The 26,539-nt window shown below is 46.3% G+C and overlaps 1 protein-coding gene across 3 annotated transcripts in view; it reads left to right on the plus strand.

The window, feature by feature from the left end:
* Window positions 1-3,476: 3,476 nt before the first annotated feature.
* GTPBP1 (GTP binding protein 1) overlaps window positions 3,477-26,539 on the plus strand; it is a 30,526-nt gene continuing 7,463 nt past the window's right edge. The window contains exons 1-6 of one of the 3 annotated variants that reach the window (XM_066358419.1): window positions 3,477-4,792; window positions 7,741-7,852; window positions 16,947-17,127; window positions 17,698-18,046; window positions 24,891-25,014; window positions 25,950-26,064. In XM_066358419.1, the coding sequence (XP_066214516.1) occupies window positions 4,601-4,792; window positions 7,741-7,852; window positions 16,947-17,127; window positions 17,698-18,046; window positions 24,891-25,014; window positions 25,950-26,064 (1,073 nt within the window). In that variant the 5' untranslated portion in view covers window positions 3,477-4,600. Of the gene's footprint in view, window positions 4,793-4,817; window positions 5,418-7,740; window positions 7,853-16,946; window positions 17,128-17,697; window positions 18,047-24,890; window positions 25,015-25,949; window positions 26,065-26,539 lie in introns of those variants that run through there. The other 2 variants (XM_066358420.1, XM_066358421.1) reach the window with 2 other exon arrangements.

The following is a 26,539-nucleotide window of genomic DNA, read 5'->3' on the forward strand; positions in this document are numbered from 1 at the left end:
CAGCCACATCAGCTTCTGTATGATGGTTTCTCATCCTAGATAGCCACCCTATAAAAAGGAGCCATTTTAGAAGCTCGGAGCTGCAGTCCCTGTGCAGGTTTGGGGGGGCTGCAGTCCCTGCGCAGTTTGTTGGCTGCGCAGGTTTGGTTGGCTGCAGTGCTCCCTTGCATGGGTTGGCTGCAGTCCCTGTGCAGGTTTGGGGGGCTGCAGTCCCTGTGCAGTTTGTTGGCTGCGCAGGTTTGGTTGGCTGCAGTGCTCCAGTCTCTTTGGAGGCGTGGGTTGCCTGCAGTCCCTGTGCAGGTTTGGGGGGCTGCAGTGTTCCCCTGTGTGGGTTACCTGCATCCCCTGTGCAGGTTTGGGGGGCTGCAGTGCTCCCTTGCATGGGTTGCCTGCAGTCCCTGTGCAGGTCTGCAATAAAACTTATAATATTCACTTTGTGTCTGCTGTGGCCTGTCTCCTAGGATGTAACAGTCCCCAACCCTTTTTGGGCCATGGACCTGTTTAATGTCAGAAAATATTTTCATGGACCCTCCTTTAGGGTGGGACGGATAAATGCACAAAATAAAATCATGCGACCGGCGTAAAAACTGTGGTATTTTTAAATATAATTGTTGAACTTACAAGACAAGCGTCAAGAGTGAGTCTTAGATGGATGTAACAGAGGGAATCTGGTCATTTTTAAAAAATAAAACATCGTTCAAACTTAAATATAAATAAAACGGAAATAATGTAAGTTATTTATTCTTTCTCTGCGGACCGATACCAAATGGCCCACAGACTGGTACCGGTCCGTGGCCCGGGGGTTGGGGACCACTGCTCTAGGTCACATAATAAGTAGTGGACCAAGGGTTTGAAACCAGACTCTAACCTGTCTTTAGAAAGAGGATTTAAAGATGGCTAGGGAATTCCCTTTATAAAATGTGATTTTAGACTTCTTTTTTTTTTTTTTTTTTACAGAGACACAGAGAAGGATAGATAGGGAAAGACAGACGGGAATGGAGAGAGATGAGAAGCATCAATTATCAGTTTTTCGTTGCGACACCTTAGTTGTACATTGGTTGCTTTCTCATATGTGCCTTGACCGTGGGCCTTCAGCAGACCGAGTGACCCCATGCCCGAGCCAGCGACCTTGGGTCCATGCTGGTGAGCTTTGCTCAAACCAGATGAGCCCGCACTCAAGCTAGCGACCTCGGGGTCTTGAACCAGGCTCTTCCGCATCCCAGTCCGACGCTTTATCCACTGTGCCACCGCCTAGATTTCTCTATTAAAGAAACACCTACTCAGAGAATATTCTGGGCAAAGCCTTGTGGTAACAAGAACATGCTTTTAATTTAATTTTATTTAGATTTTTATTATTCACTTTTAGAGAGAGAGGAGAGAGAGAAAGAGATAGAATGGGGGGGCAGGAACCATCAAATCCCATATGTGCCTTGACTGGGCAAGCCTAGGGTTTTGAACCAGCGACCTCAGCATTCCAAGTCGTATCCTCAGCGTATCCACTGTGCCACCACAGGCCAGGCTGACAAATCAAGATTTTAATATTTGTAACTACATCATAGAGAAATATAAAGGATAGTGGTGAGCATTTTAGCCAGTAAAAAATGAAAAAACAACTATTATCAAGACATTTAGAGTTGGATGACTTCTTGTCCAGGGTTCCCAGCTGTGTTTGTACACTGTACATTGTAGCATCCACCAGGTACGAGAACAAATGTTGGAGACTTTCAGGAGTTAAGATGTTACTTTATTGGCCAGTTTAACCTGTGCAGGGGCGAACTCCCGAGATGTCCGGAGACACCTTGCTCACTTAGGATATATAAGGGCCTGGCTGTAAGCTCCAGGTGCGGCTCCCATTTGCAGCTCCTTGTGGGCAAGGTGTCTCCGGACATCTCGGGAGTTCGCCCCTGCACAGGTTAAACTGGCCAATAAAGTAACATCTTAACTCCTGAAAGTCTCCAACATTTGTTCTCGTACCTGGTGGATGCTACATTTATATAAGACTTGACTGTAGTTGCAGACAGGAACGAGCAAGCTTGCCCCTTGGAGCTAGTGGTCTACTCCTTAACTCATCAAGCTTTTCAGATTTTTGAAACAGGAATTCAAGACACTAAAACTTTTGCTGGTGGCATTTGGATTGGGGCTTTCCACAAGTGACGACACTGAAAGACCCATCTACCACAAACTACCTTAATAGACCCTAGCTAGATCTCAGCACCATAGTTCACAAATGGGGTGAGATATGTTCATAAACATTCAACCGAGTAAATTTGAAGATCTAATAGGCTTTATTAAATGATTCACAAATTGCCCTGGCCAGTTGGCTCAGTGGTAGAGCGTTGGCCTGGCGTGCAGAAGTCCCGGGTTTGATTCCCGGCCAGGGCACACAGGAGAAGTGCCCATCTGCTTCTCCACCCCTCCCCCTCTCCTTCCTCTCTGTCTCTCTCTTCCCCTCCCACAGCCAAGGCTCCATTGGAGCAAAGATGGCCCCGGGCGCTGGGGATGGCTCCATGGCCTTTGCCTCAGGTACTAGAGTGGCTCTGGTCGCAACAGAGCAACGCCCAGATGGGCAGAGCATCACCCCCTGGTGGGCGTGCTGGGTGGATCCCGGTGGGGCGCACGCAGGAGTCTGTCTGCCTCCCCGTTTCCAGCTTCAGAAAAATACAAAAAACAAAGAAAAGATTCACAAATCGGCAGCAGCAACCCATCTAGCAAATAGAAGGGATCTCCAAGGAGTTGTACAAAATGGGAGGTGTTTATAGGCATTAGGAAAACGGGCCAAGGAGGTTAAAAGAGTGAATTATTTCAGGCAATGTCACCTTCCTTTAGGAGAAGGCAGGGAGTCTTTTCAGGCAGCTTATTTCACAAGTGGTCAGGAAATTGCGGACTGATTGATTTAAAGTTCCACTTCTGGGAGAGAATGAAACTACAGTTGTTAGGTGTTAAGTCTTGGTGGGGCTTACCCATAATGACTCCATTTTGGGTCTATTTTGTTTTTGGTTTTTTTCTGAAGTTGGAAACGGAGGCAGTCAGACTCTCGCGTGCGCCTGACTGGGATCCACCCAGCATGCCCACCAGGGGGCAATGCTCTGCCCATCGGGGCGTTGCTCTGTTGCAACCAGAGCCATTCTAGCGCCTGAGGCAGAGGCCACGGAGCCATCCTCAGCGCCGGGGCCAACTATTGCTCCAATGGAGCCTTGGCTGCAGGAGGGGAATAGAGAGACAGAGAGGAAGGAGAGGGGGAGGGGTGGAGAAGCAGATGGGCGCTTCTCCTGTGCCCTGGCCGGTAATTGAACCCGGGACTCCTGCACGCCAGGCCGACGCTCTACCACTCAGCCAACTGGCCTATTTGTTTTTTAAAAATGTTCTCTGTTGCCTTTTTTTGTCTATTTTTTTCTATTTTTTAAATCTTTTATTTTTATTGAATCCAGTGAGAGGAAGGGGGTTAAGGGGGAGACAGAAGCATCAATCTGTTTCTGTATGTGCCCCAGCCAAGGACCGAACCAGCCATCTCTGCATTGCAAGACAATGCTCCAGCCACTTGAGCCATCCAGCCAGGGTGGCCTATTTGTTTTGTTTTGCTTTTTTTTTTTAAAGATTTTATTTATTCATTTGAGAGGAAGAAGAGAGACAGAGAGAGAAAAAAAAGGCAGGAGGAGCAGGAAGCATCAACTCCCATATGTGCCTAGACCGGGTGAGCCCAGGGCTTCGAACCAGCGACCTCAGCATTTCCAGGTTGACACTTGATCCACTGTGCCACCACAAGTCAGGCTGGCCTATTTGTTTTTAACAGGTACTTCTGGCTGCTGTTCCATCTGGTTGCCTCTTTTTTGGTCGTGTAACTGCTCTCTCCTTAGAGTCAGTGAATGGAGAATTCTCCCTAAGGTCAGCGCTCAATTAATTGCCTTGCTCTGGCTGCTACAGTATTCCAGGCATCGATCCGATCCTATTATCAAAATTGCCTGGAGATCACCATCACATCGAGCTTCGGACTTCCAGAGACTGTCTCGAATCACTGAGTGGTGTGGCACGCGCCCTGTGCTGTTTACTATCTCCATGGGCAGTGGCCCAAAGCGCGGGACCTATTCGATGCCTGGATTGGGCCTTGCCCCAGTCCATCATCCGGAGGCTCTAGGCGCCGACTGTTTTGCAGTAAGATTTCGAAACTGAGCCCGGCCTCTGGAAACCAGGAGAGTGAGGTGGTGAGGGTAAATGTTGTGTTTATTTCCTTCCTTATTGGATAGCTACCGTGTCAGTCATACTCTGCGCTGCTCTCGTTGGCGGGAAAGCTCCGGGCTGGTAGCGCGGGCATGGTGCTGCCCTCTGTCGAGCTGCAATCCAGGCGCGTGACGTCTCAGAAATTTGTTGTTGAGTTTTGAGTCTTATTAATTATTCATTAGGTACTTGAAATGGCTGCAACGATTGGTGGCTAAGAGGCCTGGCCGATTGTTTCCTCGTTAGAGTTACGTGTCACCTTCGTCGAGGCTGTTAAGAATTTCGCATAAAATTTTTCCGATAAGGTACGGGGCGGGGCCACGCATATATTAGGCAAATGAGCAAGAGGGACGGGAGGCCGGGTACGATTTAGCCTAAGTTATTAAAGATGGCGGCGGAACGGGGTCGTTCCCCGATGGACTCGCCGGTCCCGGCCTCTATGTTCGCCCCCGAGCCTACTTCCCCAGGGGCGTCCAGAGCCGCGGCGGCTGCTGCTCGACTCCACGGCGGCTTCGACTCGGATTGCAGCGAGGACGGAGAGGCCCTCAACGGCGAGCCGGAACTGGACCTCACCAGCAAGGTAGGCCCAGGCGGCGGCGGCGCTAAAGGGGACCGGGCGCGTAGGGGACAGGGCGGCTGACCGATCCGTCTCCTGGGCAACAACAGGGGCGGAAGAGGCCGAGCCCGCCTACTTGCCGGTGCGGGCTGCGCAGGGACTTCCCGGGTGAGGGGCGGCCTTCACAGTCGCTTCTTCTCCGCGGTTTTTCCTCGGCGGCGCCGACCCAGCCTCCCGCCGTCCAGCTCCGGGGGAGGTCACTACCCCTCGGCTCCGCCACGTGGAACGCAGGTGTCCAACGCCCGCAGATTCCAATTCTTCCGAGACCGAGAGGGGCCCTCGCCCTGGACTATCCATGGCAGCCTAGGGTCACAGATGGCTTGGCCCGGGGGAGCGGAGGCGCGGGAGGATCAGGATCAGGTCGTCGTCCGAGGAGCGGGTAGGCGGTTCTTCCTGGAAAGGAAACAGAAAGTAGTCGCTCAATCGGGGAGAAGAATGTCTGAGCTTTGTCTACTTGACTAGTCCACCCAAAACAAAATGGAAATATGGGCATGACCCATAGTCTCGCTATCCTAGGAGTGGAAATACAACTTGTATGAGTGTAATAATGAAGGACGTTTCAAATCGTGTCTTCTGAGCTCTTGAGAAGGTGAGCAGGAGTTAAGTTCTCACCTTCTGCTTGGCATTGTGGGTGATAAAAAAGGTAAGTATAAGATGTGATTGGTGTTTTGAAGGTGCTTAACGTTGCTGAAGGAAAGAATGCTAGCTTGGGAGTCAGGGATGGATTCTGTTAAAAAAAAAAAGAAAAAGAAACAGGCCTAAGGTAGGTTCTCTTGCTCCCACTACAACAAACCAAGACTTAATTGCAGTTTTCCGCCTCTCCTAAGTGTGGAATATTAACCTATAATTTCCTCATTGACTTTAGAGAGGTAATCTGCATAAGAGTCCCCTAAAAGCCTTCCCCACCGAAACTGGTGACTGAAACAATCTTTTGTTTTGCTAATAACTCTCTTATTCCACCCAGTTTCTGATAAGAATCACCCATTTTGCACCACTCAGAGCATGTCTCTTATATACTAGGTGGGATGCTGTGCAATTCTTGAATCTCTCAATAAAGACATCTTCAAATATACTCGGTTTTGTTTTTTAACAGATTTCTTTCCTGCTCTGCCACTTAAAAAGGCTCTGTGACCTTGGGGAAGTTTCTTAACCTCTCAGTTCTCCAGCTATGTCATCTTTTAAGTACGGGTGGCTGTAAAAGTGAGCGATATATGTTAGACACCTAGTATAGTGCCTAATACATACTATTCAGTGAATGTTTGAAGTGAACTGAATAAGTGATGATTTTTTGTGCAGAGTAATAGCCAATGGAAGATAGATCACCAATACCCATTCTTCCTGTTGTAATATTGCAAGAGTTGTTTGTGACTTTTCAGTTTTTGATGGCAAAATGGCGTGAAACTTGGCCCAAAATGGAAAAAACTTGTCCTGGTAATCTGAAGAACCAAGTTTCAACGGCTCTTTTTCCTTTAGTGTCAGCAGAGCACTTAGAAGCCAGTGGTCCTGTCTGGTTCCTTTAATGCCATAATGAGGATGACCAAGCTGGGAGAAAGGGAAGAAGGTCAGGGGAAATGTGTGAGGCAATGTGACATGATGCAGAAGACCCAGGCAGCACTCAGGTTACAAGTACAAGCTCTGATGAGTCAACTCAGGAATTACAAGAGATGTACTTGACTCAGGTTCATGGTCAAGGTGCTGAAGAAACCTGAAAGCACAGTGGGAAATGGCAAGGTAGAGTTGCAAAGACAGTAATAGCTTTATTTTCTGACGACCTTATTTAATGTTCCAGAATAGGGAGGTGCTACTACATCACATAGCTGGGGTAGTTTGCCTCACTATTTTAAAGTTGTGAAGCTATATGTATATAAATATTAGTGATATTGAAAAGAAAAACTGATCATATGGAGGGAGAGAAGGGATAGGTTCATAGAATGATTCCTGAGGAGAAGATTAGAAGCTATAAGTTTATATACTTGCTACAATTATATGTGATCTAAGGCTCTGAAAGTTTCCAAAGGGAGAAACAATTAGTCAACTGTGGTGGCTAGTTTCATTCAAGAAGGTTTTTGGAATGACTGAAGAAAACTATACTTACCACTTATTGAGCTGTGGACTAGATACTTACATGTTATCTTATTTGGTCTTTACAGTGGCCTTAGAGTGCAAGTGGTATTATCTTCATTTTGTAGCTTGAAAAAGATAAGACTCAGGTTAAGTTCTTTGTCCAAGGTCACACATGAATGGTTAGAGAATGGAACCTGACATGCCTATTGGTAAATGGCTTCCTCAAATAAATGGTGATAATTCAATGTTATTGGCACACATTTGTAAAATGATGGTGCTAATATCCATCTGAATGGTAATGGTGTTTTGTTGATGAAAATGAGTCTTGCAGGAGTTTTCATTGCCGATTCCTAAAAAAATCAAGATAGCCAAGGCAGGAAGGCACGAAGGCTGGACAGAATGGAATTCTTTTGTTGTGGCAACCACTGGTCTTGGGTGGAAGGCATGATGACAATATAGGAGGTCTCTGTCTTGTTAGTTGCAAGGTGCAGGTAGAAGACTGGCATGTAGGTGTGAAGTACTGTTCATCATTTGCTACCCACAATTTTCAGTCATTGTTGGTCCTTCCCCTCCTGTTAAGCAGCAGGAAGCAGGCTGCTCACACCCTCTTTTCTGTGGGTGGTGTTTCAGACATAGTCATTTTGGTAGTTATAAAACTCAATTCACATAAGGCCTTAGGCTCAAAGGCTATTTAAGGAGTGACAGAGAGGGAATGAGGGGGCTTTGCAGCCATTTTAGATGAGGGTGCTGTGGGGTTCAGTCAGGGTCTTTGGTCAGACTATTGATCTGCTTTGGCTGTGGTGTTCTTCTAGTAAGTGTGGTCCTAAGGCTGTTGGTTTCTTTTCTAGCTGGTTCTAGTGAGCCCTACATCAGAGCAGTATGACAGCCTACTTCGGCAGATGTGGGAGAGGATGGACGAGGGATGCGGAGAGACCATATATGTCATTGGGCAGGGATCAGGTGAGCATAGTTTTCCTTTCACTTTAATTTTAAAAAAATTATTTAGAGCATATTTTCTATCTTTTACCTACTTTTCTTGTTCGGTGTCTGCAGAACTGTTTGGGAGGACATGGAAGTACAATGTGATGATGTTAATTCCCACCTTAGTGGTCATAATATGCTTGACTTTAAAGATTCACTTTCCACATGGTTTACAGAGGCTTCTTTTCTACCTCCAGTGCTCTCCATTCGCATAATGGGGAGTGACGCACGAAGCCAGGAAACTTCTTGTCCCAGGTATAGAGCAAGTCACAGATCTAGAATGAAACCTTCCCTGTGCCGTTTTAGGTCTTCCCCTCCAACCAGTTTACAGAGCCCGTTGCTACTTATGTCTGCTTAGCAGAGAACTTCCATGTTCCTTCTTGATGTCAGCAAGAAGGAAACTCCCAGATTTCCAATTTCTTCTCTTTAAGAAGGCTTCCTTGCCCCAGACCACACTGACAACTCAGAGGGGCTATCTGTGATAACAAAAGTCCTCTCCTCCCTGTGAGATCCCATCAGGCTTGTAGGCTTGTTATGGTTCTGTAAGAAACTAGTTATTGTCTCCAGTTGCTTATTTCATTGTAATGGGACTATATTAGTAGGAAGGCACCCTTCATTACAGACTCCCAGATTATATCTTGGGCATTTTTCCCTCTGGTCATTCCTAGTTTGTACTTTCAATACAAGGCCTACTTACCCTCATCTTCATTATGACATTATCTTTGCTGAAGCGGCAGCTGGTCTTGTTAATGATTCTGAATTTAGCCTGTACCAGAACTTGTCTCTCATCTTCACAGGAAGCCTCAGTAGGGCTGCACGCATTGTTAAAGGAGCAGTTCTCTTTGCTGAATGTAGGCTTTGTAAAGGCAGGTGATACTTCTTTTGTAGACCCAGTTTAAGATGGAGAAAACCTAAAAATCATTCTTTTTTTTTTTTTTCTTTACAGAGACAGAGAGAGAGAGTCATAGAGAGGGATAGACAGGGACAGACAGACAGGAACGGAGAGATGAGAAGCATCAGTCATTAGTTTTTCGTTGAGACACCTTAGTTGTTCATTGATTGCTTTCTCATATGTGCCGTGACCGCGGGCCTTCAGCAGACGGAGTAACCCCTTGCTTGAGGCAGTGGCCTTGGGTTCAAGCTGGGGAGCTTTTGCTCAAACCAGATGAGCCCACGCTCAAGCTGGCGACCTCGGGGTCTTGAACCTGGGCCTTTGGCATCCCAGTCTGACGCTCTATCCACTGTGCCACCGCCTGGTCAGGCAAAAATCATTCTTTATTTAAGAAATACCTATTAAGTATCTTCTAAGGCAGTGGTTCTCAAACTTTTTGAAGTTGGGGTGCATTTAAAATCCTAAAAATAATTGTAGGCACACTATATACAAATTTCTGAGAAATGTGTTATAATAATTAAGTCAAATATTAAAGAAAAAAATATAAAGTCCAAGCGTGCTTTTATGGTAATTAAACGAAATAAATATGACAAAATTAAATTTATTTTGACATTAAAAAACATTTTTATGTTACATTTTTTATGTTTTTTAGAATTCATAAAAAAGAGGGGTTAAAAATAAAAAAAACAACAAAAAAGTTATCTTTTTATATAGATAGATCCATTCTTAGTAAGATTTAGTAAATTGGGCAGGTCCCCATGCAAATGTGTTAAGTCTTTTCATTCTTGTGTTTATGAGAAACATGAGCCTGATGTGTCCTAGCGATTTCTTCAATGTTTGGCCACTTATTTGAAAGACAACTCTCATTTCCTTGTCAATACATTGAAGAATTCCTCTCTTTTTACTCTTAATTGTGTTGAGTGCAGAAACCTCCACCATACATATCACGTTATCTTTACACCAAACAAAGGATAGAAGAAACTTGCCTCCAGTCTTTCCGGGGAACATGGGGGGTAGTGTAAACAATCCAGCACCACAGCTTAACAGCCTTTTGCAACCTAATCAGGCAAGTGAGGTGGGCGTTGGGCAGATGTCAGGTTACAGCCAATTCCCCACACCTCTGTCCCCCAAAAATCTAAATTCCAAAAACCAGCTAGCTTGGTTGGTCTGAGCATTGGTCCCCAACAGGAACATATTTCTCTGGAATACCATAGGGCACACCTGGAAATCTTCTAGGGCGCACCAGTGCTTCCTGGTGCACACTTTGAGAACCACTGTTCTAAGGGCTTGATACTGTTGCAAAGAAAGCGCTTTTGGAAACTACAATCTGTCTCTGCCCCAAGGAGGAAAGATGGCATATATATAAATAACCTCAATAGAAAACAATATTTAGAAATGCTGTAAGAGTGACACAAGAAGAAGGGCTTGATCTCTAGGACTGCTGCGCTTCCTTTGAAATGCTTTCCTTATCTAGCCTTTCCATCTAGCCTTTCCTTTCTATCCTTGCTGCCACCTTGAGGAAGGCATGGTCCAAGAGAGTACAGGTCAAGAAAGGGAGGGAGTTAGTCAGATTGTCAAGTGCTAGGGAGACAGCAAGGAAAATCTGGTTCAGAAAAAGCCATTCTGTTTGGTGACTAGGGGATCATCAGTAGCCTTTTACAAATTTTTCTGTCAGGTACATATCTGGCTTGCTGTACTAGGATGCACCACTCAGAGGCTGCTTCAGTTCAATTCAAGTAGAATTGAAGAAACCAAATCTGGATCAGTTTTGACAAGTGTTAGACTGTTCTTTGAAGACCCAGATTCTTAAGTCACACCCCCATTCCTTAATGTGGACTGTCAGTAAATTTTACCATACCATGGCAACTCACAGCTAATTAACCCTCTCATGGCAAAGCGTGAGATGTCAAACATTCAGTAACACATCTACACACCCAAGCATTATCTTTGCATCTATCAATTGGATGCTATTAGAGTAATAATGACTCCTTCCTGCTGGAATTTTTTAGAGGTCATAATTAGTTAAACAAGTTGAGCTTCAAACAGGACTAAAGCAGATGTAAGGCCCCTAGGGGTCAGCTTCATCACCTGCTTCCTGTGTGTGCTTGGTACTTTACCTGTTTATCACTTCCTTTGCCTGTAAAATGAGGATAATGACATCCTTCTCCATTCTACTCCTAAGAAATTTTGTGTGAATAAGTTAGACATTAAAAAAGTCTAAGCAGTACAGAGGAATGTGCTGTTTAAGTATACATTTCTAATTTAAGATGGATTTTTTAGGAGGAGGCAATCTCGCCTAGTAGTTCAGGGTCTGGAGTCTTGACAGGTCTGAGTTTGCCGACTGGCTCTTTAACTTACCTTAAACTGGGGATAGTAGTGTCTTGGTTAAGCTTAACACTTGGCATATAGTAAGCATTATATAAATTCTAGCTAGCATTGGTAGTTGCAGTAGTAATCTTTTAAGGGTTACAGGTTATAGCTGATTTATCATGAGATTTCTTTTAAAAAGAAACTTGTTAATTTGTCAGATATTGTTATGACTTTTTTTTTTAACAGAGACAGAGAGAGGGATAGATAGGGACAGACAGGAACAGAGAGAGATGAGAAGCATCAATCATCAGTTTTTTGTTGCGACGCCTTAGTTGTTCATTGATTGCTTTCTCATATGTGCCTTGACCGTGGGCCTTCAGCAGACCGAGTAACCCCTTGCTCGAGCCAGCAACCTTGGGTCCAAGCTGGTGAGCTTTGCTCAAACCAGATGAGCACGCGCTCAAGCTGGCAACCTCGGGGTCTCGAACCTGGGTCCTATGCATCCCAGTCCAACACTCTATTCACTGCGCCACTGCCTGGTCAGGCTTGTTTTGACTTTTCTTGAAAAAGAGTTTATTTATTGATTTTAGAGAGAGAGAAAGGAAAGGAGGAGGAGTGGGAGGGCTCATAGTAGTTGCTTCTTGTGTGTACCTTGACCAGGCAAGCACGGGGTTCTGAACCACTGACCTCAGCATTCCAGGTTGACGCTTTATCTCCTGTGCCACCACAGGTCAGGCTAAGTTATGACTTTCTAAGAGCCAGTACTAGATTAAAAGTTCAGGGGGCCTGGCTTGTAGTGGTGCAATGGATAAAGCATCGACCTGGAATGCTGAGGTCGCAGGTTTGAAACCCTGGGCTTGCCTGGTCAAGGCACATTGGGAGTTGATGCTTCCTGCTCCTTCCTCCCTTCTCTTTCTCCTCTAAAATGAATAAATAAAAAAAAATTAAAAAAAAAGTTCAGGGGGGCCGTGGCCCGTTGGCTGAATGGTAGAGCGTTGGCCCGGCGTGTGGAAGTCCCGGGTTCGATTCTCAGCCAGGACACACAGGAGAAGTGCCCATCTGCTTCTCTACCCTTTTTCCTCTCTTTCTCTCTTATCTCTCTCTTTCTCTCCCGCAGCCAAGCTCCATTGGAGCTGAGGATGTCTCCATGGCCTCTGCCTCAGGCACTAGAATGGCTCTGGTTGCAACAGAGCAGTGCCCCAGATGGGCAGAGCATCGCCCCCAAGTAAGCTTGCCGGTGGATCCCGGTTGGGCGCATGCAGGAGTCTGTCTCTGCCTCCCTCCTTCTCACTTCAGAAAAAACAAAAACAAAAAAAACCAGGGAGGAACTGGCTAGTTGGCTCAGTGGTAGAGTGTTTGCCTGGCGTGTGGACATTCAGGGTACACATGAGAAGTGACCATCTGCTTCTCTTCCCCTCCCTATCTCCCTTCTCTCTCTTCCCCCTCTTGCAGTCAGGTGTTTGGTTTGAGCATCAGCCCCGGGTGCTGAGGATAGCTTGGTTGGTCCGAGCATTGGCCTCAGGCGCTGAGGATAGCTTGGTTGATTTGAGCATTGGCCTCAGACGGGGGCGGGGGGGTGCTGGTAGGATCCTGGTCAGGGTGCATGTGGGAATCTGTCGATTTCCCCTCCTCTCACTTAAAAAAATAAGTTCAGGGAACAAAGTAGAAGTGTTAAGTCTTTGTGGGGAGTCAGAAAGGCTTCAAAGAGGAGGTTCCCCTTGAATTTGTTCTAAGAGATAAGTAGGAGTTTTCTAGATTTGTGGAGGCAGTCATGAGGGAGCAGAGGAAGCCACATGCACAAGGCACAGAGCCATTGGCAGTTGTGGAGTAGTTGGTGGACCAGTGGTGATTCAGTAAAGTAGGAGCGTAGTGTCTGAGATTGGGTGTCAGTTAGGAGGCCAGGCTGGAAGATAGGCAGGGCCCAGATCTTGAGGGTCTTTGAATACCATACCAAAGAGTTTAGACATTTATTCTAAAAGTTTAGAGAACTGCTCACTTCAGCAGCACATATACTAAAAAGTTTAGAAAACCTTTGCCTCACATTGAACAGGAGAGTACACGTAGAAAAGGTAAGTCAGATGGCAGGATGGAAGTGTCATTTAGAGCTGGGCATGGGTGAATATATATGACCTTTAGTAATTGGACTTCAGCTTTTCTCCTTGGCCTGTGTCTCCCCTCCTACCGAGTGAAGAATGCAGTGCTTGCTGGCGAAGCATAATGTGACTGGGGGCAGTTTCTGGGAGCTCTGGGTGGACAAGGTGACATTGGTTATTGCTCCCTCATGTGAAACAGGACCTGAAAGCAGTGCTTTTTGTTGTGTCAAGAGTCAGGAAAGGGTGAATAGAATTTGGGGGTCAGTCAGGGTTAGCAGGCCTTCTCCGAGGAACACTTCTAGCAAGTTCTTCTCTAACCCAGATGTCCAGAGCTCAGTTGGCCTTGCGTTTAGAAACTCCTTAACCCAACTGCTCCATCTTTGTTCATTTGTTTTGCATTTTACAAACTCTTGAGAACTTTATATAGAAAAGACATCCTACATGGGGTATTCAGGGAATGTTTGAGTTTGATCCCTGTCGAAAATGTTTATGTAGTGGGGGAAGACATGTATCCAAAACACTGTCCCACAAAGTATAGTGTGTGGCAAATTCCATAAGGGAGCAGAATGGGTGGATTTTTGACAGGTGGAGGGTGCAGATGGGCTCCTTAGGACAGGACATACATAAGCATAGGTATAGAGCGGGAGAAGTGCGGGGAACAGGGGGAAGGGATGGTGACTGGGCCAGTTGCTATGGGACAGAACTGAGGAGGGAGTGTGGAATAAATGGGGGAGGACTTTAAGGAATTGAAACTGAACACAGCTGGGCCTGGGGAGCCATTCCAAGGCTTTGGCTAGAAAGTGACATTAGAGCTGGGCTTTGTGTAGGAGCTTGGGCTGTGTCTGTGCAGGATGGGTTGGAGGGAACAGAGACTGGATTTGCTAAGACCAGCTAGGGGTCTGTTGTGACTGAGGGAGAATAAGGGCCTGAATCATACTTGTGGCATTGGGTTGGCAAAAAGAGGAGAGCAGGGACAAAGAAAGAAGGCCAGATATAAAGCTAGACTCAGCAGTACTGGAGTGATGAGCGGTAAGCTTGGGTGATTGGAAGGATGGTGTTGTCATCAGAAATAGGGAAAACAAGAGGAGGAACTGGTTTAGCATTAAGTGGAATAGCTCTAGGTTTGGACTCAGAAGACCCAGGCTCATAGGGCCCCTCTGTTCCCTACCACCTCCGAGTCCTCTCTGGGCTCTCTTTACCCCACTGTTAAATGGGAAAAGTAATGCTTACCTCATAAAGGTTGCAGTAGGAACTAAAATGATTGATTAATCTTGTCAGGTTTTGCGTTGTTGTTTAAGGGGGAAGGGTTGTTGAGTTTAGACATTGGGCTTCTAGGAGTCATCCAGGCAATAGGGAATTCAGTCTAGAGTTCTGAGAAGAGGACAGTGCTAGAAATTGATATTTTTTGTAGTTTTTTTAAATGACAGCAGAAGCCATAGTATAAGATAGCCAAGGAGAATGTTCAGAAGATAGAGAAGAGGGCCACTGGCTGACTACTGGAAAAGACTGGCGTTTATGGGACAGGAGTGGGCGGGGAATCTGGCGAGCTCGTGCACTAGGTGGACAGGGTGGGAGGAAAGTGCTTCTGGAAGCAAAGATGAGTGGCCAGCAGTGTCAAATGCTACTGGGATCAAGAAAGGGGCATTGAATGAGTGGGAAGAAGGCCATTGATACTTGAAAACTGGTTTTTCTAGAGTTGTAAGGAAGATTCAGGTAGTAGGTTGGTGGTAGTCAACAAGTGTCAGTTACTCTTTTGAGAAGCTCAGTGGTGAAAGGAAGAACAGAGAAGATGGTAGCTCAGGAGATATGCAGGGGCAAGGGGAGAGGGGATGGGTGGCCTTTTCCTAGTTTAGGAATGACTTGAGCTTGTTTGTAAGGGGAGAAGTGGAGGGAGAAAGAAGAGAGGGTGAGAGAAGTTGCTTAAGGGTCTTTTTTTTTTTTTTTAATTTTATTTATTTATTTATTTTTAACAGAGACAGAGAGTGAGTCAGAGAGAGGGATAGACAGGGACAGACAGACAGGAACAGAGAGAGATGAGAAGCATCAATCATTAGTTTTTCATTGCGCGTTACAACACCTTAGTTGTTCATTGATTGCTTTCTCGTATGTGCCTTGACCACGGGCCTTCAGCAGACCGAGCAACCCCTTGCTGGAGCCAGCGACCTTGGGTCCAAGCTCGTGAGCCTCGCTCAAACCAGATGAGCCCGCACTCAAGCTGGTGACCTCGGGGTCTCGAACCTGGGTCCTTCCGCATCCCAGTCCGATGCTCTATCCACTGCGCCACCACCAGGTCAGGCAGCTTCAGGGTCTTTGGAAGGAGTGAGAGAGAAGAGGTTGGGCCCATGCTTGGGGTATTAACCTAGAGGAGTAGTAGCAGGGGTGCTCTCAGAGACAGGCTGGAGGAGAGCCTGAAGGGAGTTGCTGTGGGATTTATGACAGCAAGTGGAAAGCACCTGGTGGGAATTGATATACAGTCCTTCCTCATCCTGAGCTCAGACTCGTGTTTTCAGTCTACTTGCCTGCCAAGCATTTCATCTGAGCTACCTCAGTTAAAAATCTATCCCTAAAGTCATTCGTGTGTGTGTGTGTGTGTGTGTGTGTGTGTGTCAGAGACAGAGACAGCGAGAGTGACAGACAGACAAGAAGGGAGAGAGATGAGAAGCTTCAGTTTTTTGTTGCGGCTCCTTAGTTGTTCATGGATTGCTTTCTCATATGTGCCTTGACCAGGGGGCTACAGCAGAGTGAGTGACCCCTTGCTCAAGCCAGCGACCTTGGGCTCAAGCCAGCAACCTTAGGCTTCAAGCCAGTGACCATGGTGTCATGTCTATGATCCTATGCTCAAGCCAACGACCCCATGCTCAAGGTGGTGACCTTGTGGTTTCGAACCTGGGTCCTCCGTGTTCCAGTCTGACGCTCTGTCCACTGTGCCACCACTTGGTCAGGCCCTAAAATCATTCTTAAATTCTCTCCCCATTTCCTTTGTCTCCTGTCCTCATTATTGCTTGCCTGGATTATTAGAACGACTTCCTATCTGGACTCCCCGCTCTGGTTTTTCGCTTGTCATTGCACACTGTTTACTGCTGCCCAAGAGATCTTTCTAACCCACAGTGGTCTGGTCCTGTCATGCCCTTGCCTAACCCCTGAAGGCTTCCCACTACCTGGTACATAGTGTGTTTTGCTGTTTATTGTCTGTCTGCTTAACCACTTCCACCTCTTGTGTGGTCTCTTTCCACTTGACAGCCTGCTCCCCAACTCACCGAGCTGCTTGCTGGTCCCTGAATGTGCTGTGCTCTGTGATGCTCCATGCTTAGCTGCTCTGCCTAGGATGTCTTTCCTTCTTTCTCTGTGGGCCCATTTTTTACACTTGGAGACCCAGCACCCTGCAAAGCTGTCCTCAGCTTTTCCAGGCAGTGCTGGTTGCTCACACTTTACATTCTCTTTATACAGTTCTATAGTACATTATTCCAGCTATATTGCAGTTAATTTCCTATTTCTCCCACTGGGATGTGAGCTTGCTAAGGACACCTGTATTTCCAGGACTCAGCATGAGGCTTGGCATAAAACCCAGGAGAGTCTCAGTGATTATTGTTGAATGAACTAATGAGTGCTCTGCTTAATGAGGAAACCCGTGGCACTATTATTTGTTAACTATGTGTGCCCAAGTTTTTGAAAAGTGTCAGGTAGAGAAAGCCATGTTCTCTGGTGCCTGGGTTGGGGCCTTTGTTAGAGATTGACTTCTGGCTTGTTAGAACACTGATGTCTGGCTTCTTGTCACCAGATGGGACTGAGTATGGGCTGAGTGAAGCTGACATGGAGGCCTCCTACGCCACAGTGAAAAGCATGGCAGAACAGATAGAGGCTGATGTCATTCTCCTGCGGGAACGTCAAGAAGCTGGGGGCCGTGTGCGTGATTACCTGGTCCGGAAACGAGTAGGGGACAATGACTTCCTGGAGGTCAGGTGAGGAGGCCTCAAAACAGTTCAGGGGTCCCCTGCAGCATAACCTTGGGTCCAGGGCTTCATAGAAAGTCCTGATTGAGCCTTTGATACCTAGAGTGTCAGCTCAGCCCTTTCTTTCTGAGGCACGGAAAGAGTGTGCAGAGAGACACAATAGTGCCTACAGTATTTCTACGCTTCCCCACCCCTAAAGATTTCTGTTTGGGAAGAGTAGGAGAGAGGCGACCATACCTTCCATAGGCTGCATTTTCTTTCTTATCCGCCTGTGAGGCTAGAAACCAGGGTGATGGAGAAGAGTGTTGTGGACCTCTCTTGGCTTTGGGCCCGCTGTCCAGCAGGTTTGGGGAAGGTGGTGGAAGTTAAGGGAGAAAACCACTGTGGTGGGAGCCCACTTCCTCCTGAATAACTGTACTCCCCGGATACCTCCAGCAGCATTCCCAGTGTGCTCACCTGCGAATAGAACGGACTCCTGGAGGGGCTCAGGAGCAAGCTGTCCTCGCAGATTCAGTTAGTGGGTTTCACTTTGCTCACCCACGAACTCTCACGTGGATGTATGGGTTCATGTACATGCAGGGTAGCAGTAGTGGGCAACGTGGATGCCGGTAAAAGCACACTTCTGGGGGTCCTGACTCACGGGGAGCTGGACAATGGCCGAGGCTTTGCCCGTCAGAAGCTCTTCCGCCACAAACATGAGATTGAATCTGGCCGCACCAGCAGTGTGGGCAACGACATCCTGGGCTTCGACAGCGAGGGCAATGTGGTGAACAAGCCGGACAGCCATGGTGGCAGCCTGGAGTGGACAAAGATCTGTGAGAAATCCACCAAAGTGATTACTTTCATTGACTTGGCTGGACATGAGAAATACCTGAAGACCACTGTCTTTGGCATGACGGGCCATTTACCGGATTTCTGCATGCTCATGGTAAGTGAGTGGTGCTCCCAGGGGGTGGCTTCAGCAGGACTACTGAGAGCATGGCTATGCGCAAGAGTCTGAAATTGTCCTGAGGCTAAAGCCTATTGGTTTGGGGCTTTGACATCCTTAAGGGTGACAAGTTTTGCCAAGAGTGCCTAGGCCTCTAAGCTCTACTGTCTCCTGAAGGGGGGTAACTTGATGTCCTAGGTAAGGCTCAGAAGGGATCTAACCAAGGTATTTGCAGACCTCTCATTTTTTGGAGAGCATAGAGGAGGGCTTTGTCCTAGGGCTTACTTATTACCTTCAGAAATGTTTCTTCTGGGCTTGGGCTACTTTGAGGAGGTGATGGCAGACCTTTACCTCAGAGGGGGAGGCTAGGGAAAGAAATGGACAAGAGCACTTCCAGCAATCAAGAACGGCCTGGTAAAAAATATATTTAAAAAATGTAGGGGAGCCTGACCAGGCGGTGGCACAGTGGATAGAGCGTCGGATTGGGATGCGGAAGACCCAGGTTCGAGACCCCGAGGTCGCCAGCTTGAGCGTGGGCTCATCTGGTTTTAGCAAAAATTCACCAGCTTGGACCCAAGGTCGCTGGCTCAAGCAAGGGGTTACTCGGTCTGCTGAAGGCCCGTGGTCAAGGCACATATGAGAAAGCAATCAATGAACAACTAAGGTGTCGCAATGTGCAACGAAAAACTAATGATCGATGCTTCTCATCTCTCTGTTCCTGTCTGTCTGTCCCTGTCTATCCCTCACTCTGACTCTCTGTCTCTGTAAAAAAACAAACAAACGTAGAAGAGCCTGACCGAGTGGTGGCGCAGTGGATAGAGCATTGGACTGGGATGCAGAGGATTCAGGTTCGAGACCCCAACATTGCCAGCTTGAGCGCGGGATCATCTGGTTTGAGCAAAGCTCACCAGCTTGGACCCAAGGTCGCTGGCTTGAGCAAGGGGTTACTTGGTCTACTGTAGCCCCATGGTCAAGGCACATATGAGAAAGCAATCAATGAACAACTAAGGTGTCGCAACAAAAAAACTAATGATTGATGCTTCTCATCTCTCTCCATTTCTGTCTATCCCTCTCTCTGTCTCTGTAAAAAAACAACAAAAAAAACGTAGGGGAACCTGAGAGAAGGCCTCTTCTGAAGCCTGGAATGAGTTTCCTTGTTGGGAGGGTTCGGCATGCCTGGCACCTGCTGGGCCGGAAGGTGCAGCTGGAACAGGGCTGACCTGGGCTCCCATAGAGCTTATTGTCTAGTGGGAAGAGATTTTTAAGCTGAGATTTTTAAGATGAACTGAAAAGTAAAGGGAGCAGAGGCCTCTCTGTTGGATCATGTTGCTAAGTTTGTATTTGGGTTCCTTGGATCTTCCTCCCTGGACAGAGTGGCTGTCCACGAGGCCCACAGCCCTGGCGGCAGCTTCACCTTCACCACTTTCAGAGAACGCAAGCAAGTTCTCCTTTGGCAAGTCCTTCTCGAAGTCCTACCCCATATCCCAGTTCCTCCAGCCGCTTGCATTAAGTTTAGTAAACACAAGCGTCTGTTCAAAGCGTGCTCTATCAAGTTGCCCCACAGACACAGGTTCTCAGGCAGAGTCTCCCCAGACTGGAGACTGAGAGAGGTGGAGCATATGGACAGGCACCCATGGCGCTCTGCCTGGGGCTCTTGGGATCTTGGTGTTTCATGTCCCAGGGCTTCCATCACTGCAGGGGGCCTTACCAGTCTTCACTGGGCTACAAGAAGGGGTTCAATGGATGGTCCAAAAGGCATATGTTGGTGGTGGGTGGATATCAAAAAAGATATAGAAATCAATCAGTTAAAAAATTTTTTTAAATTATTTATTTTTACAGGGACAGAGAGAGAGTCAGAGAGAGGGATAGATAGGGACAGACAGACAGGAATGGAGACAGATGAGAAGCATCAATCATCAGTTTTTCGTGTGACACCTTAGTTGTTCATTGATTGCTTTCTCATATGTGCCTTGACCAGAGGCCTTCAGCAGACCGAGTAACCCCTTGCTCGAGCCAGCGACCTTGGGTCCAAGCTGGCGAGCTTTTTCCTCAAGCCAGATGAGCCCGCGCTCAAGCTGGTGACCTCGGGGTCTCGAACCTGAGTCCTTCTGCATCCCAGTCTGACGCTCTATTCACTGCGCCACCACCTGGTTAGGCCAATCAGTTTAAAATGAGCATTTTTCTAACTGAGCCAGAGTGAGCAAGGCCAGTTATTGAAAATATTTTCACCCAGATGAAACGTTATACATTGTCTGACTTTTAGGACATGATTCTAATGTTAAAATTTTTCTGTAGAAAAGAATGAAATACTATATCACTTTTCCGTAGCAATCAGTTTCCCAGGGTTGGGGTAATCTTATAAACAATATAACAGAGCAGTAGACCTCTGTCTTATCCAGGCTGAGAAGAACAAAAGCAAGTCTGGGTTGGCTAGAAAAGATTGGGTGGAAATATTCAGAGGAAGGTAGTAGGGGTGTCTTTATGTAGGTGAAAGGGAGTATAGACATGGGACATCTGTGTCAGTGGTGTGGTGGCTCACCTGTGAACTGTGATGGTCAAATGTCATGGCAGTTTTAATTTTATCTTGTTTTAGTAAGTAACATATTTATATGATACAAAATAAAAAAAGATATCAAAGGGCTGATAGTCAAAAGTCCTTCCTTTGTCTAGTTTATTCCCTGAGTCAAGTAGTAGTATTTCCAATCCCTTCCCCTTCCCTTTCCCCTTCCCCTGCCCCTTCCCTTCCTACCTCCCCCTCTCTCCCTCTCCCTCTCTTTTTCCTCCTTTTATCCCTTTCTCCTTCCCACACTTTTTATCCAGTTCTGCATATGAATAAAATCATGTGGTACAAGCCTTTCTCTAACTGGCTTATTTCACTTAGCATAATGCTCTTTAGGTCTATCCATGCTGTTGGCAGAGGGTAAGGTTTCCTTCTTGCCTTGGCTGGGGTAGCTTAGTTGGTTAAAGCGTCCCAATATACGAAGGTTGTGAGTTCTATCCGCCGTCAGGGCACATAAGAGAATCAACAATGAATGCATAAATAAATGGAACAAATCAGTGTTTCTCTCACTCTCTCCCTTCCTTTCTCTTTAAAATCAATTTTTATAAAAATTTCCATTTTTACATTGGAATACATTTCCATTTTCCATTGTGTAAATACACCATAGCTTTTTTATCTACTCATCTACTGATGGGTGCTTGTGCTGTTTCTAAATCTTGGCTATTATTAATGCTGCAATGAACACAGGGGTACATATATTCTTTAGAATCAAGTGTTTCAGGTTTCTTCAGATTTATTCCTAGAAATGTAATTATTGGATCATAAGGCAGTTCCATTTTTAATTTTTTCATTTTGTTTTTAAGTTTTTAAAAATTTATTTTTTGATTTGAGAGAGCAAAAAAACATCAATTTGCTGTTCCATTTACCTGTGCATTCATTGCTGTGTGTCCTGACTAGGGATCGAACCTACCACCTTGGCATGTCGCGATGATGCTCTAACCAGCTGAACTACCTGGTCAGGGTCCCCTTTTTTTTTAAATTTATTTTTTTGAGTGATGGAGACAGAGGGACAGGGACAGATAGGGACAGACAGGATGGGCGAGATGAGAAGCATCAGTTCTTCGTTGTGGCACCTGTGTTGTTTATTGATTGCTTTATCATATGTGCCTTGACCAGGGGGCTACAGCAGAGCAAGTGACCCCTTGCTCAAGCCAGCGACCTTTGGGCTCAAGCCAGCAACCAGTGGGGTCGTGTCGATGATCCCACACTCAAGCCTGTGACCCCGTGCTCAAGCCAGATGAGCCAGTGACCTCAGGGTTTCGAACCTGGGTCTTCTGCATCCCAGTCCGATGCTGTATACCAGAGGTTGGGAACCTATGACTCGCGAGCCAGATGTGGCTCTTTGGATGGCTGTATCTGGCTCGCAGACAAATCTTTAATAAAAAAAATAATGTTAAAAATATAAAACATTCTCATGTATTACAATCCATTCATTTCCTACCGCTCATGTTCATGGTTGTGGGTGGCTGGAGCCAATCACAGCTGTCCTCCAGGACAACACCAAATTTTTATTGGATAATGCATAACGTACACAGGTTGTTGTATGGCTCTCACGGAATTACATTTTAAAATATGTGGCATTCATGGCTCTCTCAGCCAAAAAGGTTCCTGACCCCTGCTCTATACACTGCGCCACTGCCTGATCAGGCCCATTTTTAATTTCTTTTTTTTTTGTATTTTTTCGGAATGAGAAGTGGGGGTGGGGGGATGGGGCAGGCAGGCAGACTCCCGCATATGCCCAACCAGTATCCACCCAACATGCCCACCATGGGGGGCGATACTCGGCCCCTCTGGGGCATTGCTCCGCTGCAATCGGAGCCATTCTAGCACCTGAGGCAGAGGCCATGGAGCCATCCTCAGCACCCGGGCCAACTTTGCTCCAGTGGAGCCTTGGCTGTGGGAGGGGAAGAAAGAGATAGAGAGAAAGGAGAAGGGAAAGGGTGGAGAAGCAGATGGGCACTTCTCCTGTGTGCCCTGGCCAGGAATCGAACCTGGGACTTCCACATGCCAGGCCAAAGCTCTACAACTGAACCAACTGACCAGGGCCCCATTTTTAATTTTTTGAGGTAACTCTATACTGCTTTCCACAGTGGCTGCACCAATCTTCATTCCCACCAACCATGCATGAGGGTTTCCTTTTCTCCACATCCTTGCCAACACTTGTTGTTTGTTGGTTTATTTATGATAGCCATTCTGACAGTTGTTTTAATTTACATTTTTCTGATGATTGTGACATTAGCATCTTTTCATATGTCTATTGGCCATTCTAGTTTCTCATGTATCCTCCAGACATATTTTGTAATCATACCAGCAAAAGTGTATATATTCTTTCTCCAATTTCAAACATTGAAAAAGGTTGAAAGAATAATATAACAAATGCCATAAACTTGCCACTCAGATTCAACAATTAATATTTTCCCATACTTACTTGTATATGTGATGAATGTGTGTGGTTTCTTTTATCTTTTGTTTTTGGCTGAATCATTTGAAAGAAGATTATAGACATTGTAACTCTTCACCCCCAAATACATAATACTTCAGCAAGTAGCTCCTAAAAGTAAGAATTGCCTCCTTCTGTTACTGCATCCAAGAATAGGAACAAGAGCTCCCCAATACCACCCAATATCTAGTCTATAAGTATTTATATTTTTCAGATGGTCTCCAAATTTTTTACATCTGTTTTATTTTTTTTTAAGTGATCCATTCTCTTTTTTTAATGGTAGTGTGCTATATACACCTTTTTAAAAAAATTTTTTATTTAAAAAACAATTTTTTAAATTTATTGACTTAGGAAGGGAGCGAGAAATACCAATTTGTTGTTCCACTTATTTATGCATTTATTATTGGTTGATTTGTTTATACCCTGACTAGGAACTGAACCCACGACCTTGGCTTATCAGGACGATTCTCCAACCAAGCTACCCAGCCAGGATTACCTTGCTTTCTCTCCCTTAAAAACATATCCTTAAAAAATAAAGATAGTCTGACTAGGTGATCGCACAGTGGATAGAGCATTAGTTGCAGAGGACCCAGTTTTGAAACCCTGAGGTCGCTGGCTTGAATGTGGGCTCTCCAGTTTGAGCATGGGGTTGCTGGCTTGAGCATGGGATCATAGACATGACCCCATGGTCACTGGGTTGAGCCTAAGGTCTCTGGCTTGAGCAAGGGGTCACTCGCTCTGCTGGAGCCCCCCTCCCCCAGAAGGCACATAGAGAAAGCAGTCAATGGGCAACTAAGATGCTGCAAAGAAGAATTGATGCTTCTCATCTCTCTCCCTTCCTGTCTGTCTCTCTCTCTGTCACACACCAGACAGACAGACAGACACACACGAGATAGAAAACATATCTCAGAGGATTATCCTTTATCAGTAGATAAGAGTTTCCTCTTTCTTGGTATAGCTCGCTTGTGCATGTGCCCTGATTTAAGTAGCCTTGTGGTGCTGTTTTAAAATGTTTATTATTATGGGAAGGAATAGTAATAGTAATAACAGCTGCCGTTGCTTGAACATCTAATTCATGCTAGTTGTATGCTGGACCTCTGACATATGTTACGACATTTAAACCTCCAGTAACCCCCTAAAGTGGATATTGTTATCCCCCTCTTTTATAGATGGGGAGCACTGAGGGCCAGAGATGTTAAACTGAATTCACTTTGATGATTCTAGACAGTTGTTTTCCTAGACTGTCTAGGGTTGTCTTGTTTTTTTTTTTTGGACAGAGAGAGAGGGACAGATAGGGACAGACAGACAGGAAAGGAAAGAGATGAGAAGCATCAATTTGTTGTGGCACCTTAGTTGTTCATTGATTACTTTCTTATTATGTGCCTTGACTGGAGGGCTACAGCAAAGCGAGTGACCCCTTGCTCGAGCCAGCAACCTTGGGCTACAAGCCAGCGACCATGGGGTCATGTCTGTGATCGCACACTCAGGCTAGATGAACCCACGCTCAAGCCAATGACCTTGGGGTTTTGAACCTAGGTCCTTTGCGTCCCATTTTGACCCTCTATCCACTGCACCACTGCCTGATCAGGCTGGGTTTGTCTTTTTTAATGTTTGTAAGCCTCCTCAGATTTGATGGCCTGCATTGTTGAATCAGGTTTAGCAGTCTGTGCCCAGCTTAGCTTTCATCTGCAGCCATTTTTTCCTGGCCTGAGACCTGTGCTCTGTGTCCTGTTCTGACAGAGGCCTCAGAGATGGGAGCTCTTATTCCAGCATTGAGTCTCTGTTCTGACCCAGCAGCACCCTCTGTCTTCCTTCCCCTGACAGTTCTTTCTGTGTTGGGGCAGGTGGGCAGCAATGCTGGTATCGTGGGGATGACCAAGGAGCACCTGGGCTTGGCATTGGCACTTAATGTGCCTGTTTTTGTGGTGGTCACCAAGATTGACATGTGTCCTGCTAACATCCTGCAAGGTAAGTGATGACTCCAGCTAGCAGCAGTCTCTCTGTTTGTGGCTGTCACATACTGTGGCTCCCTGGTGGTCTGCTGCCAGGGTTGAAGCCCAAAATCTTCTGCTTCCTTTTCTTGTGCTCACACCTGTCCTGGATTTTCTGTCATCCCAGAGTCTTGTGCTTTCTCCCCTGTTCAGCTCTTGGTCTGAGCACAGTGTAGAGTAATCCCCTGCACTTTGTTCTTTCTGGTTCTAAATGCAAGATTCTTGAGATCCCTAATCTGGTACCTCTTTTCAGATGGACCCAGACAAAGGGGGTTAGGTTTCGCCATCTCAGCTGGATATATGTGGCAACATTGGGCAGAGGGTCTGATAACCTTTTACCACCAAAGGCTTCCGAACAGGGTTGCAGGACTAGGCCTTGGTGCATTTCTCCTTCATTACTACAGGTGGTGGAAGAGAAATGGAGAGATGTCCTTTCAGAGGACCTCATGAGGACCTCTGCAGGTGTCTGAATGTCCTGGAGGTTCTTTTGTCAGATGCATTTTTTTCCCTAGGAAGGAGAGCATTCTGAGAAGAACATTGTCCTATGGATCCCCTAGTCACTTATTTATCGGATGCCAGTCTTCTAGAGCAGTGGTTTTCAGCTACCTGTCTGTGGACTAGTGCCGGGCCACAGACTGGTGGTTGAAAACCACTGTTGTAGAGACTCTAGGGAAACCCAGTGGGTTTCAGACTTGTAACCTCAACAGACAGGCCCCATCTGTTCTCTGTTTCTACTTCAGCAAGCACGCATCCACCCAAAGTTTGAGCTTCCTTTTTGCCTCCCCAGGCATTGTGGCATTTAACACTGTCTGTCTCCTGCTTGCAACAGCAGTGAGTGGATCTGTCTTGCCGTGGAAGCCTGGCCATAAAGAAGGCTCTGTCCTCCTAATTTTGTTCCATTCACCCTTTAAGAAACCCTGAAGCTGTTACAGCGCCTGCTAAAGTCTCCAGGCTGCCGGAAGATCCCTGTGCTAGTGCAGAGCAAGGATGATGTGATTGTTACGGCCTCCAACTTCAGTTCTGAGAGGTAATGACGTAGGGAGCACTCACTTCTGGGCAGGCATCTGGGCAGGCCCAGACAATGGATGAAATATACACAAGGTCTCCCAGGTTGGCAGTGTTGCCCAGGAGCCATTTAGGTGACTCAGATGCTGAGGAGTTAGCCCCACTGAGGTTGGAATCCCAGCTGAGACTTCAGTGTCCTTATCTGTGATGGGGATAATATTATCTTCTCCCAAGGGCGCATGAGTGTAAGTGATGTACAGAACGCACGTAGCACTGTCCCTGGCTGCTGTGTGAAAGATACACAGACATTATTATAACTTGGTATAATTTTTTTATACTGCTGTTTCTCAAAGGCTCTCAAATCACAAATCAGTTTAGGCCTCTACTCATTAACATATCCTTTGATTCCACAAATAGTTTTTGGATGTCTGTACTGTGCCAGTCTCTTCATCTAGGCATCAGAGTTGGCTTGGGCACTGTTTTTGTCCTCTAGTGAT

This window comes from Saccopteryx leptura, chromosome 1 (assembly GCF_036850995.1).
Source record: "Saccopteryx leptura isolate mSacLep1 chromosome 1, mSacLep1_pri_phased_curated, whole genome shotgun sequence".
Lineage (NCBI taxonomy): Eukaryota > Metazoa > Chordata > Mammalia > Chiroptera > Emballonuridae > Saccopteryx > Saccopteryx leptura.